This window comes from Salvelinus namaycush, chromosome 28 (genome assembly GCF_016432855.1).
Source record: "Salvelinus namaycush isolate Seneca chromosome 28, SaNama_1.0, whole genome shotgun sequence".
Classification (NCBI taxonomy): domain Eukaryota; kingdom Metazoa; phylum Chordata; class Actinopteri; order Salmoniformes; family Salmonidae; genus Salvelinus; species Salvelinus namaycush.
The window spans coordinates 7,838,125-7,857,357 of NC_052334.1; the positions used below are offsets into that span (position 1 = coordinate 7,838,125).

The 19,233-nt window shown below is 41.1% G+C and overlaps 1 protein-coding gene across 3 annotated transcripts in view; it reads left to right on the forward strand.

The window, feature by feature from the left end:
• Positions 1-18,941, forward strand: part of LOC120023438 (syntaxin-binding protein 5-like) — a 45,831-nt gene extending 26,890 nt beyond the window's left edge. Inside the window, exons 16-27 of one of the 3 annotated variants that reach the window (XM_038967457.1) lie at positions 131-318; positions 586-711; positions 6,768-6,919; positions 10,019-10,084; positions 10,433-10,480; positions 11,803-11,853; positions 13,277-13,516; positions 13,990-14,341; positions 14,505-14,670; positions 17,815-17,926; positions 18,151-18,371; positions 18,624-18,941. In XM_038967457.1, the coding sequence (XP_038823385.1) occupies positions 131-318; positions 586-711; positions 6,768-6,919; positions 10,019-10,084; positions 10,433-10,480; positions 11,803-11,853; positions 13,277-13,516; positions 13,990-14,341; positions 14,505-14,670; positions 17,815-17,926; positions 18,151-18,371; positions 18,624-18,665 (1,764 nt within the window). In that variant the 3' untranslated portion in view covers positions 18,666-18,941. The remainder of the gene's footprint in view (positions 1-130; positions 319-585; positions 712-6,767; positions 6,920-10,018; positions 10,085-10,432; positions 10,481-11,802; positions 11,854-13,276; positions 13,517-13,989; positions 14,342-14,504; positions 14,671-17,814; positions 17,927-18,150; positions 18,372-18,623) is intronic. The other 2 variants (XM_038967458.1, XM_038967459.1) reach the window with 2 other exon arrangements.
• Positions 18,942-19,233: the final 292 nt, after the last annotated feature.

Here is a 19,233-nt window from a genome sequence, read left to right on the forward strand (position 1 = left end):
ATTGATAAATTGATAAATCATTTAAAAAATAAATTCCTAATTTATTTTATTGGCCTTTTATTATGGTTTTCCAGATGTTCCCCGGCTATTAGGCTTTTTGTTTCTAGGTATTATTACTCTCTCTCCTCAGCTGTTGGAGGTGCGTATGCAGGGTGAGCTGAACGATGTGGATTCTCCAGACCCAGCAGGAGACCATCCTCCCACCCCCTCTACCCCAGTACCCCCCTCCTCCTCCAGCCCCACCCAGGAGGGAGAGCCCTCTGAGGCCCAGCCCTTCACCTCTGATGACCGGCCCAGAGATAACGTACCATGCCTTAAGTATGGACCACCAGACAGTGCATGTTCTTCTCCTGCCAGGCATTGACATTTTCTATTGTAGACTTCAAAACTCTAGTATTCTGTTTTATTACAAGAAGTGTCATCCATGAAGAAAAGACAAGATAATGATAAGTAGGCTATTTGTATGTAAGATTAATGCACATACAAATGCATTATAAACAGTGAACAATAGGTGATGGTGTAGCAGTGTATCTAGGTACAGTAAGGACTGTTCACTGCATGTTGTCTGGTGTGTCGTGTCTGCAGGGTCCGGAGCGCCCCTTTGAAGCAGTCTCCTGGTTACCAGGTGGAGCTGGTCATTCAACTGGTCTGGGTTAGTGGGGAGCCGCCGCAGCAGATCACCAGCCTGGCCGTCAGCTCGTCAGACGGACTGTAAGTCCGCCTGTCCGTCCGTCCATCTGTCAGCATGAACCTCTGCTCTCTTGATGGTCAAGGTGTACATGAGACACATCACCTACAGCTGTATTCATGCAGCGAGCAGAGATCACAGACAAATGGAATATACTGGAACTCAGGGCATATCATTTACTTTTTGGTCAATCAGGACAAAAAATCTACCAGCTGCTCAGATGTTTTACCAGCCAAAATATTTTTTCCCTGCTAAAATTACACCAACAAAACACACAAAAAAATGGATGAGCATGCTTTGTAATGTTTCTAAAAAAAATACATGTATTACTAGTAAGAAGTAATGTGGTATATTGTTTAATTACATTTTTATTAACCAAAATATCACAGGTGAGAGAAATGTTCACCTGCCCCTTTAAGGGCGTGAGTTTACCGCAGCAGCGTGACTCTAGTCATGTTTGTGCCTGTGAGATTCTGACTAATAGAGGCGTTGGCTTCTCTTCTCCTAGCAGTTGAAAACTCAAACATAGAAATACGACCTAGCTTGTGAACAAAACAATGTAACTAGCCAAGAAACACAAGGACAAAGTCTCACTTCAGTAGACTTTTGTTTCAAGTAAATTAGACCAACTGTTATGCCTGCGCTAGCGTTTCTAAAAAATGTATCTTTCACTCAGCTCTTCACCTGCGCACAGCTATGGAGCGAGATACCTGCCAAAAGGTTGGGATAGGATAGTAAGAAAATCCATACGGAAATTGTTAGGATCGTAAGAAAAGCCATGCGTGAAACGTAAACGTGAAATTGAATCTGTGAACATACAAACACCATGTTACGATTACGGACTAACATTTTAGACTTTTAGACAAATCTAGTGTTGCAATTCTGACGTACAATAATACCTTTCAGAGTTCTGGCAGTTTCATCTCACCAACAAAAAAAAACGTACACCAAACGGTCTGTGTAGAAGTAAGGGAAACCGGAAAGAGGCACCTTGCACGTTTTCAAGTTAAAAGTCTCCATTCTCTCGTACTCCTCAGTTGAGTTTACTTCACATTTAGGTAGCTAATGTAATGGATTTGTTTACCAGCGCATGTCTAGATAGCACGAGCTGTATTATGCCTACAGTGAAGTTTCTTTCTGCTAGTTGTATCTCTACAGCATGGGCATATCTCTGGGTGACGTGGACATCCTCATGCACGCACCTTATCAAAATATAACTCAATATTGCACCATCCCATTCTCTGGAGTCTGTCTGCAATCATAACCAGTCGTATCTAACAGGAATAATGAATCATAACCAGTAGTATCTACCAGGAATAAGGAATCATAACCAGTAGTATCTACCAGGAATAATGAATCATAACCAGTAGTATCTAACAGGAATAATGAATCATAACCAGTAGTATCTACCAGGAATAATGAATAATAACCAGTAGTATCTACCAGGAATAATGAATCATAACCAGTAGTATCTAACAGGAATAATGAATCATAACCAGTAGTATCTACCAGGAATAATGAATCATAACCAGTAGTATCTCACAGGAATAATGAATCATAACCAGTAGTATCTAACAGGATTAATGAATAATAACCAGTAGTATCTACCAGGAATAATGAATAATGAATCATAACCAGTAGTATCTAACAGGAATAATGAATCATAACCAGTAGTATCTAACAGGAATAATGAATCATAACCAGTAGTATCTAACAGGATTAATGAATAATAACCAGTAGTATCTACCAGGAATAATGAATAATGAATCATAACCAGTAGTATCTAACAGGAATAATGAATAATGAATCATAACCAGTAGTATCTAACAGGAATAATGAATCATAACCAGTAGTATCTAACAGGATTAATGAATAATAACCAGTAGTATCTACCAGGAATAATGAATAATGAATCATAACCAGTAGTATCTAACAGGAATAATGAATCATAACCAGTAGTATCTAACAGGAATAATGAATCATAACCGGTAGAATCTACCAGGAATAATGAATCATAACCAGTAGTATCTCACAGGAATAATGAATCATAACCAGTAGAATCTACCAGGAATAATGAATCATAACCGGTAGTATCTAACAGGAATAATGAATCATAACCAGTCGTATCTAACAGGAATAATGAATCATAACCAGTAGTATCTACCAGGAATAATGAATCATAACCAGTAGTATCTAACAGGAATAATGAATCATAACCAGTAGTATCTAACAGGAATAATGAATCATAACCAGTAGTATCTACCAGGAATAATGAATAATGAATCATAACCAGTAGTATCTAACAGGAATAATGAATCATAACCAGTAGTATCTAACAGGAATAATGAATCATAACCAGTAGTATCTAACAGGAATAATGAATCATAACCAGTAGTATCTAACAGGAATAATGAATCATAACCAGTAGAATCTACCAGGAATAATGAATCATAACCAGTAGAATCTACCAGGAATAATGAATCATAACCAGTAGTATCTAACAGGAATAATGAATCATAACCAGTAGTATCTACCAGGAATAATGAATCATAACCAGTAGTATCTAACAGGAATAATGAATCATAACCAGTAGTATCTAACAGGAATAATGAATCATAACCAGTAGTATCTACCAGGAATAATGAATCATAACCAGTAGTATCTAACAGGAATAATGAATCATAACCAGTCGTATCTAACAGGAATAATGAATCATAACCAGTCGTATCTACCAGGAATAATGAATCATAACCAGTCGTATCTAACAGGAATAATGAATCATAACCAGTAGTATCTAACAGGAATAATGAATAATGAATCATAACCAGTAGTATCTACCAGGAATAATGAATCATAACCAGTAGTATCTAACAGGAATAATGAATCATAACCAGTAGTATCTAACAGGAATAATGAATCATAACCAGTAGTATCTAACAGGAATAATGAATCATAACCAGTCGTATCTAACAGGAATAATGAATCATAACCAGTAGTATCTACCAGGAATAATGAATCATAACCAGTAGTATCTAACAGGAATAATGAATCATAACCAGTAGTATCTAACAGGAATAATGAATCATAACCAGTAGTATCTACCAGGAATAATGAATAATGAATCATAACCAGTAGTATCTACCAGGAATAATGAATCATAACCAGTAGTATCTAACAGGAATAATGAATCATAACCAGTAGTATCTAACAGGAATAATGAATCATAACCAGTCGTATCTAACAGGAATAATGAATCATAACCAGTAGTATCTAACAGGAATAATGAATCATAACCAGTAGTATCTACCAGGAATAATGAATAATGAATCATAACCAGTAGTATCTAACAGGAATAATGAATCATAACCAGTCGTATCTAACAGGAATAATGAATCATAACCAGTAGTATCAACCAGGAATAATGAATCATAACCAGTAGTATCTAACAGGAATAATGAATCATAACCAGTAGTATCTAACAGGAATAATGAATCATAACCAGTAGTATCTACCAGGAATAATGAATAATGAATCATAACCAGTAGTATCTAACAGGAATAATGAATCATAACCAGTAGTATCTAACAGGAATAATGAATCATAACCAGTCGTATCTAACAGGAATAATGAATCATAACCAGTAGTATCTACCAGGAATAATGAATCATAACCAGTAGTATCTAACAGGAATAATGAATCATAACCAGTAGTATCTACCAGGAATAATGAATAATGAATCATAACCAGTCGTATCTAACAGGAATAATGAATCATAACCAGTCGTATCTAACAGGAATAATGAATCATAACCAGTAGTATCTACCAGGAATAATGAATCATAACCAGTAGTATCTAACAGGAATAATGAATCATAACCAGTCGTATCTAACAGGAATAATGAATCATAACCAGTAGTATCTACCAGGAATAATGAATCATAACCAGTAGTATCTAACAGGAATAATGAATCATAACCAGTAGTATCTACCAGGAATAATGAATAATGAATCATAACCAGTAATATCTAACAGGAATAATGAATCATAACCAGTAGTATCTAACAGGAATAATGAATCATAATAATAGCTGTTTGGTGAATCTATTAATTATGTATGACCACTGAAGTCATCGCCACTCAACATATTTTTTATAGAATATTTTGATATTTATTTCATCACTCAAAATCTTTCATATTCTGTAGGAGAGGTTAATATGAATGTCAAATAATTTGACATGATTTATATGAACAGGGTCATGAACATATGGACTTTGAAATGAACAAGAGGTTAAACGTAGGCTAAGTCTAGCATAAGCTTCCTCCCACACTTTACAATAACTCTGTTGCAGTGGTCTTAGGTAGTCTCCAGACCTATTTGCCTACTAGCCAAATAAAGTGCCTAGCATGCATGATGTGTGCAACTCGTCATTCCAACATATTTGAACATTTCATTCAATCTTCAGTATGTCATCCCTTCAGTAATTTGTCTGCGTTGCAATAAGAACTAAATCAAAGAGAACAGAACAATCTTATTATTTTGTTTATTGAAATCGGTGTGTTTATCAAAATGTATCTAAATTCTCCAAAGTTCTTTAGCCTATCACTTTCATAATTCAATGTTTAATTTAGGCCTATCCAAATACAAAATAGGCCTTACATTTTTTTGGTTAACTGCCTTGGGTTAACTGCCTTGTTCAGGGGCAGAACAACAGATTTTTACCTTGTCAGCTCGGGGATTCGATCTTGCAACCTTTCGGTTACTAGTCCAACGCTCTAACCACTAGGCTACTTGCCGCTCCTTGAATAGGCTATAGATAGTCTTGACCATTGGGACCCCTTGGCTAGTTTGCTCAGGACAGGTTATAGCCAAGACTTAACCAATATGTAGTTTTGTCTCATTTATTAATATGGATATAGCCTCTACGTGATGGGGTTGTGCAACGTAAATGGCTATAACAAGCCTCCATACAGAGTGGAATTCACTAATACAACAGTCAAAAGGCCTACAGTCCGTGCTCCCAAATACTGGGAAAAGTGTGATTCATTAGGTTACATGATCACCACAGTAGCCCCACGCGGCTCTAAAAATTAATTCTGAAATGATATGGCCATTAACTAACACACAACAGCATGGTATATTTAGATAGCGGAATAGGCCTAAATCATATTTACTTTCTATTTTGCAGCGCAGGCGGTTATTCTAGACAAGGCTCTTCTGTGACTTTATCATTCTCACACAAGTCATTTGCTGAAGGCCCAAGCCTATACTACGCCATCTACTTGTATAACGTCGTTATTGAATGCCGTTCTAAAACAAGCTCTAGACTTTTATTTTGGAAATGAAACCTGAAGTTGCAAAGCAACTCTAACGTCTGGGTTAGAGTTGCTTGATAGACTAGCAACGTTCGGTTTATGTCCGTTGCAGATGCCACATTACTGACAAAAGTTTGTACGTAATAAAAACGATCTGTAACCAAGTGAAGGGAGAAGTAAAGGGTGTTTACAAATCTAATTTAACGTCTACGTTTAGTGTTTCACGCATGGCTTTTCTTACAATCCTAACAATTTACTTATGGATTTTTTTAATGATCCTAACAAAATGTACGTTCAACCTTTTGTCAGCGATCTCGCTCCATACACGTCCCCCAGCCAGGCAGTGTTGCAGGGAGCGGTGGAATTAGGCTACATAGGATTTGTAGTTCTTTGACGTTGTGCGATTAATTTACCAGCTATGAAACAAAACGGCAGAAATCATTTGAAAACAGCTATTGCAGCATTTATTTTACTATAATTGTGATCGTACTTGACAATTTTTAAAAAAATTAACAAATGTGAGTGAAATGCTCGCACTGTGGAGCCCTGACCACAAGGCAACATGGCTGGTGAAATAGACATCTTACCCACAAATGCCAAAATCTACCTGCATTTGGCAGGTGGCGGGTGTTAATTTTAGGCCCTGCTGTGACTGCGCCGAAGGCTTTATTGGTTGCATGTAGGGCTTAAAACAGTTTATGTTGTTTCTAAAACTGCAGGTGACCCGAGTTCAGTAAAAATGATTCACCTTTTCTTTTCCTCCCACAGTGTGGTGTTTGGCAACAGCAGCGGTCTGGCTGTCGTGGACTACCTTCAGAAGAGCCTCCTCCTGAACATGAGCACGTCAGAACTGTACAGTCCCTCAGACCCCTACCAGAGACAGCCTCGGTCGCCTCGCAAGACACGACAGCCATCTGGAGGTGAAGGGTGCATGCTTTCACATCTTAATGTTCAGTTGAGTAGGCCAAGGCATGTAGCTATGTTCCCAGAAATGAAAGGAAGTATGTTCACACAGAATGTAGTGTCAAAAAGACTACAATATCTTCCTTGTGTTTTTTTAAATGTCTCCCCCCTGCAATAGCAGGGGAAAACAACTTAAGTATGTTCCCTAGAACCCCTACCTGATAGTGTCATGAAAGTGATTTGTGTGTTGTCTAGTGAGTTGTAGTGTGGACTGAAAGGTATTGATAGTCCAGAGTATAGAATGAGAACACATCTACTGTATATAACGTAGATCTCTATGGTCCAGTGTATGCCTGACCTATGAAAGCCAGTAAGCTAGCTAGAGGAGCAGGCCTCACACTAGGCTCGGGCGGTAATCAGATTTTCATTTCTCTCATCCCGGGATTTACAATATTACCGACATAGCACACAAGGGGGTGATAAAAACGCAAGAAAAGCCCATTGGTCCTCTATTACCAGAATGCTGACAAAATTAGCACAAACTAATAGAGAAATCACATAAATGCTAACGAGCGAAAACAAGCAAACTAATTTTAAAGACAGGCAAGTCCAGCTCATAAAGTTATACAAGCATAGCTAGTAGCACTACCAAATGTCATTTTCATTGAGTGTAGACATTTACAAGCGAAAGTGAACGAGATAAACGGTGCAAATGAATGAAGATGTGATGCATGCTTTGCTGAAGGAAGAGCAGCATGTGTTCACGGAGCAGAGGGGAGAAGAATAGAGAAGGAAGAGCAGCATGTGTTCATGGAGCAGAGGGGAGAAGAATAGAGAAGGAAGAGCAGCATGTGTTCACGGAGCAGAGGGGAGAAGAATAGAGAAGGAAGAGCAGCATGTGTTCACGGAGCAGAGGGGAGAAGAATAGAGAAGGAAGAGCAGCATGTGTACACGGAGCAGAGGGGAGAAGAATAGAGAAGGAAGAGCAGCATGTGTACACGGAGCAGAGGGGAGAAGAATAGAGAAGGAAGAGCAGCATGTGTACACGGAGCAGAGGGGAGAAGAATAGAGAAGGAAGAGCAGCATGTGTACACGGAGCAGAGGGGAGAAGAATAGAGAAGGAAGAGCAGCATGTGTACACGGAGCAGAGGGGAGAAGAATAGAGAAGGAAGAGCAGCATGTGTTCACGGAGCAGAGGGGAGAAGAATAGAGAAGAATAGAGAAGGAAGAGCAGCATGTGTTCACGGAGCAGAGGGGAGAAGAATAGAGAAGGAAGAGCAGCATGTGTTCACGGAGCAGAGGGGAGAAGAATAGAGAAGGAAGAGCAGCATGTGTTCACGGAGCAGAGGGGAGAAGAATAGAGAAGGAAGAGCAGCATGTGTACACGGAGCAGAGGGGAGAAGAATAGAGAAGGAAGAGCAGCATGTGTTCACGGAGCAGAGGGGAGAAGAATAGAGAAGGAAGAGCAGCATGTGTTCACGGAGCAGAGGGGAGAAGAATAGAGAAGGAAGAGCAGCATGTGTTCACGGAGCAGAGGGGAGAAGAATAGAGAAGGAAGAGCAGCATGTGTTCACGGAGCAGAGGGGAGAAGAATAGAGAAGGAAGAGCAGCATGTGTTCACGGAGCAGAGGGGAGAAGAATAGAGAAGGAAGAAAAAGGGCACAGAGAAAAAATGGCAGCTGTACAGAACTCATTCAGAGCTCTTTGACTTCTGGCGGTAAGCCATTATAAGATATTTGATAGTAAACATTTAGTAGTGATTTGCATACAGGTGTAATAACCTCATGACCTCACAACAGAGTCGTTGATAGATATAGAATGCTATGGACTCAGCAGCTTCTGCTTTCTCCATTTGGGCCATTTATAAACAAACACGTGACTGGCTCAACTGTTCTGGGGAACTACAGTAAACTTCATAATGCAAAATAATGTCCTAGGTGTAATGGAAAACACAATCTGCTTTATCTCCTAAGGTATTGCACAAGTTGACTGCCCGTATTAACTTAAAAAGTAGCTACAAATATTCAAACTTATTGAAAAACCTTTTTTCAAAATTCCCCCTGTATACTCTATATACAGTATACCACCCAAGCCTACCTCACACACTTGGCAGCCAGTTTGGCTTCACACCCCTGAGTGCCCCACCCCCTGCAGTAGCATTTGTCTCTCAACAGGAGGCATCACTGGTGGACTGTCCATCTGTTCAGTGACACTGTAGAAGCCACAGAGAAACATGCTCATCATGACTGGGCTCTGTCTGTGCCGTGTTTGGAGTGCCCTGCCTTTTTGTTTCAGCTGGTCGAAAGTAAATGTACATTTTGGAGCACTGTACACAAACACATTGGAGTAGGGCTTGTTGTTGCTTCTGACTGCCATGTCATTTCTGTCACCATACATGCTATCTCTCTCTGTCTTGCCATACTTCCTCTTATGCTCTTCCTTTATCTTGCCATCCTACCACTCATGTTTCTCTTTGTGGTCATTCATGTCATCCTTGGCTTAGTGAGCCTCCAGTGGCTCAGCAGGACTGGGTTCAATAGTGTTCTTCAGTCATGCCTTGACTCAAATGTGGATAACTAAGCCTACAATTTCAATTCACTCACAAATCGAGTCATCTTGTCATAATTTGATTTACCGTAAAAATGTATGAGAGTTCATTTATATTTAATTAATTAGTCTCAAAAACGGTGGTATTGTTTTTAAACACATACATACTGATCTGCAGTACTATTGGAGTGAATGCAGTTGCTAGCCTCTGTGAGTTTGCTTTTTTCTGTTCTTCTGATTCACTATCATTGTTTTGTCTCACCTATTTTCTACTGTTGATCTCTCTCTATGGTCTTACAAAGACATTCCGCCTGTAACGTCTTGCATGTCCCGCCTTTCTATATTTTATACGTCTATGAAAAAGACCTATCATTCTTCTAACTCCCGTAAGTCATTTCATGTTTATCACAATCTTTATTGTCTTCTCTCTTTCTCTCTCTCCACCTCTCTCTTTCTCTTCAATCTGCCTTTTCTATCAAGGCAGATTCTTCTCACTGTTTATTTTGTGTCTGTTCTCCACATCTCTGTGATAATATCACATTGGTCTAAGACATGTCTGTTCTCCACAGCTCTCAGTGATAACAGCGATGGAAACAACGTTTCAGAGGAGAAAAGCAACAAATCACCAACGTCAGGTAACATTTAATTCTCCATTACTGCATAATACAAAACGCAATCTACCTTTTTGTTGAGAAAGTACAAAAAGGACATGTTGGATATACATGTTTATCCATTTAGCTGCTTTTCAGTATCAAGGAGTGTTGAATGAGTTGATGTCCACTGAAGTGTTGTTGTCACCAGGCTCTATGACACCCACCAATTCAGACGATGAACACAAACAGAAAAGGTTTATAGAAATGGGTACTGTATTACATTGATAAATCAACAACATCTACAGAGCTTCATTCTTCCCAAACTTTCTGGCCGTCGGAAATGCAATGCAATTTTACATTTGCCTTTGTCTTTTTAAAACACATTTGCAGTGAAGTCCAAAAGCAGGCGCTTTTCCAAGACGGTTGCCAATGACTTTGGTAGTGTATGATCCTAGTGTTATAAACTCTACTGCTTTCTCTCTCTCACCGACTTCACTGGGCTTCTAACCAAGGCTATGCCCTAATCCAACATGGCCGACCTCACTGGGTTTCTAAACAAGGCTGTGCCCTAATCCAACATGGTCTCTTACCGACTTCACTGGGCTTCTAACCAAGGCTATGCCCTAATCCAAGATGGCCGACCTCACTGGGTTTCTAAACAAGAGGTTGTGCCCCAATCCAACATGGTCACCTATGCATCATGTGCTAATGAAGGTGATGGAGAAGAAACATACTCAATCTGTGGGTTGTTTTTGTCAATCACAAGGTTGCTGATGTCTATTAAAGTGATCCTCTGCACTTTGTCAAATGCATGATTGATAGAGGGGTATCCACTTGTATCTCTTAGGACCAAATGTATTGTGCTTTTTTGCACTAAAGTAAAATCACTGTTGAACCTGTTCTCTCTAGAGGGAATCAAATGTCAAATAAAGATCACTAAAAACTTTATTTAAAAAAAAATCACTCATCTAAAAGTGGTGCATGTTTTCACTGGTTCAAATGTATAGTAACTCTGACCATTCATCTCTTAACTAATTTCTAACAAATTGAGGTATTGGGAATGTTCATCAGTAGAATAACGCAAGATTCGGTTTGACCAACTAAAAAAAACATATTTTTATTACAGGGCTTTGATACTTGATTATTCACTTTAATGATTTTCCCTCCCACTCCTCCCCAGTCATTTTTTGAAAAAATAACCAATAATCAATCTCTTTTTCTTGTCTACCTCTTGCTTTGTGCGTGGTGCGTACGTGATGCACTCAATGACCGGCTGCCTTTGAGTCGCAATGCTAATTCTACATTCTAATGCTAATTCTATATTCTAATGCTAATTCTACATTCTAATGCTAATTCTATATTCTAATGCTAATTCTACATTCTAATGCTAATTCTATATTCTAATGCTAATTCTACATTCTAATGCTAATTCTACATTCTAATGCTAATTCTACATTCTACAGTCTAATTCTACATTCTAATGCTAATTCTACATTCTAATGTTAATTCTACATTCTAATTCTACAGTCTAATTCTACATTCCAATTCTACAGTCTAATTCTACATTCTAATTTTACAGTCTCCTCAAACTTTTTGCTAATGAATGACGGATGACACAAATTGCTGAAAGTGATCAAAACAAGTAGCATTTTAATGGAGATCATTGTATTTGACATTCATTTTGCTTGATTCCAAAGTATTAATTTGTAAAGAGGGCATGTTTTATTTAATTTATTTATTTGTATTTATTTTCATTGCAGCCAAGATGTCAAAGAAAATTAGCTCACCTACAGAGCAAAAGACAGGCCTGGGTAAGCCCTTATAACTTTGTGTTGATTACATTCCATAGTAGCCCTTTTACCTTTCAGGTGCTGTTCTATTCCCACTTCCTAATTAAACCAAACTTTCCTTACAGTTTCAATGTTTGTTTGTGAGAGTGTAGCCCGAGCCTGGTGGAACCAGCCTAATAGCTACGTTCTCCATTGTGCATCAGAATTGTGTGCTATCTCACGATCAGGCTGGTACCACCAGGCTAATTGTAGCCTAACCTGTAAGAAAGACGTGTCACTGAATGTGTGAAATTCAAATTCTGTTATCTTGTAAACTGAGACACATGTACTCTCTGTTTGGCCTCGTTCCTCTCTATGAGCAGAGGAGAGGGTGCGACAGCAGCACTTTCTCCCATATAAGAGGTGCTTTTGTTGTATGAAGGAGGGCAAGGAGTCCAGGAGCCTTCTCTACGTTCATAGGACTCTCTCGGTCCCTGACGTCAGTGAGTGGAGCAGTCATGTAGTCTGTGTCTGAAATGGCACTCTATTCCCTATATAGTGTTCTACAATTGACCAGGGCCCACATTGGGCTCTGCTCAAACGTAGTACACTATATAGGGAATAGGGTGCCATTTGAAATGGGCTGGAGTGGGATAACTGGTTATGGTACTAACCTCCACCACTGCTGCAGGGGCCTCCTGTTCCCTGGTTTGAACTTTGACCTTTGACTTTTGACACTAACTCCCTGACTGACTGACAGATCTGTTGGCTCCAGCCTCTGCACCTCTCTGTTTCAGAGGGGTTGGGTTAAATCCGGAAGACACATTTCAGTTGAATGCATTCAGTTGTACAACTGTCTAGATATCTCTCTTTCCCTTGTTTTGTTTGCCATGCTATTCAAACTGCTAAACATGTGGTGAAGTATTGCCCCCTCCTGTCTCCTTAAGTTACATACTGCATAAGGAAGGTATGGCTTTTTCTAGATGTTTCACATTGAGAACACACATTCATCTTTGGCCAAATGCCCATGGTCCTACTGTAGGTGAATTAGGTGCTGAACTTATTTGTCGTTTTGAAAACTAAATTAACACCAGATCTCATGTGATCTCTCAATGATGAAACACCATGTGGTTGTTCTGGAATTTCCTTTATTTGGTGCTACTGTAGTTCTTAAGATGTGTGTTTCGTGTGCTGCTCCTTGTGTGCATTGTGAATAAATGTGATGTTTTTTTCTCTAGCTTGGATATACCTCTGCATAACTAACTTGCTCATGAGACAATGCAGGACTTCTCCTGAATTTCAGAGCGTCTACATGAAAGTACACAGGTCTAACATTCCGTTGGGTTATTAAACACTCCTATTTTCCTTTCCTATTCCAACTATATCAAAGCATCCACTTTCATATTATCCCTCACTTCTCCTCTCTCTCTATTTGTCCTCTCTCTATACCATCCTCACCATCCAGATGCCAAAGACAGTTTGTTCAGCCGCTCGAGGAGCTCCAGTGTGACCAGTATAGAGCGGGAGTCCCGCGAAGCGATCTCCTCCTTCCACTTCAGTGAGAGTTTCCCCAGGAAGACAGACAGCAGCCCCAGCCCCAGCCTGTGGTTGGGGACTACCCAGGGCACTGTCCTGGTCCTCTCCCTCAGCCTGCCACCTACAGGGGACCAGAGGCTGCAGCAACCTGTCGGAGTCTCTTCCTGTGGTAAGTGTGATTGCTGATAAGAGTTAGGTTTGTGTCCCAAATTGAACCCTAATCCCTATGTAGTGTACTACTTTTGACCAGGGCCCGTAGGGAAGCCATGGTAACCTTAATAACAATAAATAACACAGTGGAGCCCATTCAACATTTCAGGTCTCGGACAAACTGAACCGTCTCTGTGACAGCAGAAGCATTACCACCACCTTGACTGTGGTGGCTGAATCTGGATGGAACTGGAAGGAATAGTTTGCGGCGACACATACTCTCACAAATGTTCCAAATATGTATTAGTTTCTTTGCATTAAAGCAGTGGTTCCCAAACTGTGGTTCGGGTAGCACTATTCGTCTGCATGTTTACTGAAGGTTGTCAGCAAACCTATATATTATTAATGAGAGAGAGAGACCCAGTATAAGGCCTTATAAATGTGTTTGTAATGAAGCAAGAGGTTTAACATGTCTCTTTCTATGTCCTCCAGGTACTCTGGTTAGACTAAAAGGAGGTATCCTGACTATGGCCTTCCTGGACTCCCTTGGGGCAGTCCTACACCCTTCCTACGAGCCGTGGTCCGAGCCCAACGCTCCAGACGAGGAGAAGACGAGGAGGCGCAGGCCGGCCTCCCCACCCCCCACCCAGGAGGGTCAGGACAGCCAGTACGCTGTGGTGTGTTCAGAGAAACAGGCCAAGGTGGTGGGCCTGCCCTCCCAGTCCTGCTTCTTCAAACACAACATCACAGAGAGCTCCTTTGTGCTGAGAGCTGATGTGGTGCAGATGGCCGCTGGACTCTGTCTCGCCTGCTTCTGTGCTAATGGACACATCATGACTCTGAGGTACTCTGAAAGGCCCAGTCTGTGGTACTGTAGTTACTCTGAGATACTCTGAAAGGCCCAGTCTATGGTACTGTAGTTACACACAGACCTCTATGGTATACAACACAGTGCCTACTTCATTCATACTGTTTGTGTCTCTCTCTCTCTCTCTCCCCTCTCCCAGTCTACCCAGTCTCAGACCACTCCTGGATGTGAACTACCTTCCCCTGACAGACATGAGGATAGCCCGGACCTTCTGCTTCTCCAACCTGGGCCAGGCTCTGTACCTCACCTCCCCCACTGAGATACAGAGGATCACATACAGCCAGGAGACCTGCGACAATCTACAGGTGTGTGTGCGTCTCTGTGTGTGTGTGTTAAAGCTGGGCGGTATACTGTATTTTACTATATACTGCTTAGTTTTTTTTTACTTTAACTTCTATAACGGTATTTCAATGTCTGGTTTGTTATATGTGATGCGCCACTCCAGCACATGTAACATCTATTTTTATAGTTTACTCTGTTTGCTACTTGCTAGTCATTTTTCTCCCTCCGCTTCCGGAGTCACGACCACTTGCTGTTCACTCTGTCTGCGTGGTCAGAAACAACAAGATGTTGGTGACAACGATGCCACTTTGCTTCTTAATATAAATCCACAAGCGTTCTATAGTTACAATATTAGTTTGTGTATCTTACTGTCAGCAAACAGCTACTGTGTCTTAGCAAGTTGTGGCTAAAATAAAACGTGTTAATGCTAATCGCTAGTTAGCTGGCTCGCTAGCTAAACCCTCTTAGTCCTCACTCCCCCCATCTGAGATATCTCCTGCAGCCCTCATCCTCCACATACAACACCGATTCTGCCAGTCACATTCTGTTTAAGGTCCCCAAAGCACACACATCCTTGGGTCGCTCGTCTTTTCAGTTCGCTGCAGCTAGCGACTGGAACGAGCTGCAACAAACACTCAAACTGGACAGTTTTATCTCAATCTCTTCATTCAAAGACTCAATCATGGACACTCAAATCAAATCAAATTTTATTTGTCACATACACATGGTTAGCAGATGTTAATGCGAGTGTAGCGAAATGGCTGTGCTTCTTGTTCTGACCATGCAGTATTATCTAACAATTTCACAACAACTACCTTATACACACAAGTGTAAAGGAATGAATAAGAATATATGAATGAGTGATGGCTGAACGGCATAGGCAAAATGCAGTAGATGGTATCGAGTACAGTATATACATATGAGATGAGTAATGTAGGGTATGTAAACATTATATAAAGTGGCATTGTTTAAAGTGGCTAGTTATACATTTATTACATCCAATTTTGAATTATTAAAGTGGCTGGAGATTGAGTCTGTATGTTGGCAGCAGCCACTCAATGTTAGTGATGGCTGTTTAACAGTCTGATGGCCTTGAGATAGAAGCTGTTTTTCAGTCTCTCGGTCCCTGCTTTGATGCACCTGTACTGACCTCGCCGTCTGGATGATAGCGGGGTGAACAGGCAGTGGCTCGAGTGGTTGTTGTCCTTGATGATCTTTATGGCCTTCCTGTGACATCGGGTGGTGTAGGTGTCCTGGAGGGTAGGTAGTTTGCCCCCGGTGATGCGTTGTGCAGACCTCACTACCCTCTGGAGATCCTTACGGTTGTGGGCGGAGCAGTTGCCGTACCAGGCGGTGATACAGCCCGACAGGATGCTCTCGATTGTGCATCTGTAAAAGTTTGTGAGTGTTTTTAGTGACAAGCCGAGTTTCTTCAGCCTCCTGAGATTGAAGAGGCGCTGCTGCGCCTTCTTCACAACGCTGTCTGTGTGGGTGGACTCTTACTGACAGTTGTGGCTGCTTTGCGTGATTTATTGTTGTCTCTACCTTCTTGCCCTTTGTGCTGTTGTCTGTGCCCAATAACGTTTGTACCATGTTTTGTGCTGCTACCATGTTGTGTTGCTGTCATGTTGTGTTGCTACCATGCTGTGTTGTCATGTGTTGCTTGCTATGTTGTTGTCTTAGGTCTCTCTTTATGTAGTGTTGTGTTGTCTCGTTGTGATGTGTGTTTTGTGCTATATTTTATACATTTTTATTTTGAATCCCCCGTCCTCGCAGGGATTTCATCTGTGAACATAGAGCTTATGCCAAAAAGCTCCAGTTTTGACTCATCTGTCCAAAGGACATTCCCCGGAAAGATTGTGTCTTGTCAATATGCATTTTAGCAAATTCCAGTCTGGCTTTTTTTTTTTCAAAAGTGAAGTCCTCCTGTGTCCTCTTCCATGGAGCCCACTTTCACTCAAAAAGCGATGGATGGTGCGATCAGAAACTGACGTACCTTCACCTTGGAGTTCAGCTTGTATCTTTTTGGCAGTTATCCTTGGTTCTTTACCATTCACACTATCCTTCTGTTCAATCTGGGGTCGATGTTCCTCTTGCGGCCGCGCCCAGGGAGGTTGGCTGCAGTTCCATGGACCTTAAACTTCTTAATAATATTTGCAACTGTTGTCACAGCAACATCAAGCTGCTTGATGATGGTCTTGTTGCCTTTACCTTTACCATGCTTGTCTGTTATTTTCTTTCTGATCTCCTCAGACAAATCTCTTCTTTGCTTTCTCTGGTCCATGTTCAGTGTGATGCACACAAAGATACCAAACAGCTCAGTGACTACTTTTCTCCATTTAAATAGGCTGAATGACTGATTACAAGATTGGAGACGTGTGATACTAATTAAATAAACTATTAGTTTGAAATATCACTATCCAAGTATTTATTATATTTTCTAAGGGGTACCAACAAATGTTTCCAGGCCATTTTAGAATATCTTTGTAGAATAAGCAATAATTCATCTATTTTCACAGCTTCTTTGCTTTATTCTATGACATACGAAAGGCATGCAAGTATACATGATAAAATAGCTTTTAATTTCATCTCTTTTCAGGAAGGGTACCAACACATTTGAGCACGTCTGTATTTCCATGATTCCAACAGTTTACCCAAGTGTTTTGATCTCAAGCCCAATCGCAATATTTGGTCACAAAGAAATCGCAATTGAGCCTAGATTTTTTTGTTGTTGTCCATAATCATGCTGCCCTATGTAGCACAGTGTGGAAATGATAACAAATGAGTGCAGAAATTGATGAAAATGCAGAAAATGATTTTGGGTTGAAGTTGAATTGAACAGTATAAAAAACAATCTAAATAGAGAAAGACCCATTGAAACCACTTCGAATGTATGTTGCCACCCTAGTCACACACTATTCATAAAGCTTATTTAGAACTTGTATTATTAAAAATCATAAAATACAGTCAAATACCGTAATGTGTTACTGTAAAAAAAATAATAATAATAATATTGTGATATGATATCTTGGCCATATCGCCCAGCCCGTGTATGTGTGTGTTTGTGCCGTGTGTGTGAGAGAGAGAGAGATATCACGTTTTGTGTTTGTGGGTATGATAAATACTGAAGTTATTTTTGACATATACTGCTAAATCTGAATCTTTAGGAGATGATGGGAGAGCTGTTTACACCGTTAGAGACACCTGAAGCTCCTAATAGAGGTTTCTTCAAGGGCCTGTTTGGGGGAGGAGCTCAGTCGCTGGATAGAGAAGACCTGTGTGAGTATCATTCCCACAATACACCTCTCCTTCAGTAGCTATAGAACCGTGTTCTATTTACCTGTGACTGACATTCTAGAGCATTTTGAGGACACATCTGATTTAGTTGGACATAGATAATGCCGTACAATATGCTTGGCATATGATTACTAATGACGCAGTGTTATTGGACACAGCGATAAAGATGTGGCACATCTTGGTTTCTCTCCCTCTGTCCTCTACAGTTGGTGAGACTGCGGCGGGTAAGGCATCTCGTAGCCTGGCGCAGCACATTCCTGGGCCCCAGGGCATGGAGGGTATGAAGGGAGCAGCCTCTGGGGTGGTGGGGGACCTGGCCCGTGCCCGGATAGCCCTGGACGAGAGGGGGCAGAAACTGGGCGAGCTGGAGGACAGAACCGCAGCCATGATGGCCAGCGCTGACTCCTTCTCTAAACACGCTCATGATGTAAGGCCAATGCTCTACCAGGTCATCTGTGAGGTGCAAACCTGGATTCAACTAGTATTAGTTTTTTCCCCAAATACTTTAATTGTTTGATTGAGCCTGCCTAGAGTGGCTGATGGACAGGTTTTGCACTTTTGGGCTAAATCGAGCACGGCTCAAGTATTTGAAAGGAAAATGAATACTACCTGAACCCAGGTGTTGTCTATGAGTCGCATACTGTCTCATCCTCTTCTCTCACTTCCTTCCCTTTCTCAGATGATGCTGAAGTACAAAGATAAGAAGTGGTACCAGCTCTGATGGCAGCGAGGGGAGACAGTGGGACGCAGTTGTTTTGTTGCACCACTTCATTATCTACAGGAGATGCAGCTCCTTCTCCTCTTCCTCCTCCTCTTCTCCATCTCTCTGCAGGAGGAAGAGGTGTTGTATAACAGACTGAGAGGCTTTCTTCCTAGCAGCACAATACAACACTGCATTACCTCAGTCACCTGGTTACCACTGAGGACGAGTAGACTGACTGACTGAAGCAGACTGACTGAAGCAGACTGACTGACACAGACGGACTGACACAGACGGACTGACACAGACGGACTGACACAGACGGACTGACACAGACGGACTGACACAGACGGACTGACACAGACGGACTGACACAGACGGACTGACACAGACGGACTGACACAGACGGACTGACACAGACGGACTGACACAGACGGACTGACACAGACGGACTGACACAGACGGACTGACACAGACGGACTGACACAGACGGACTGACACAGACGGACTGACACTGACGGACTGACACTGACGGACTGACACAGACTGACTGACACAGACTGACTGACACAGACTGACTGACACTGAC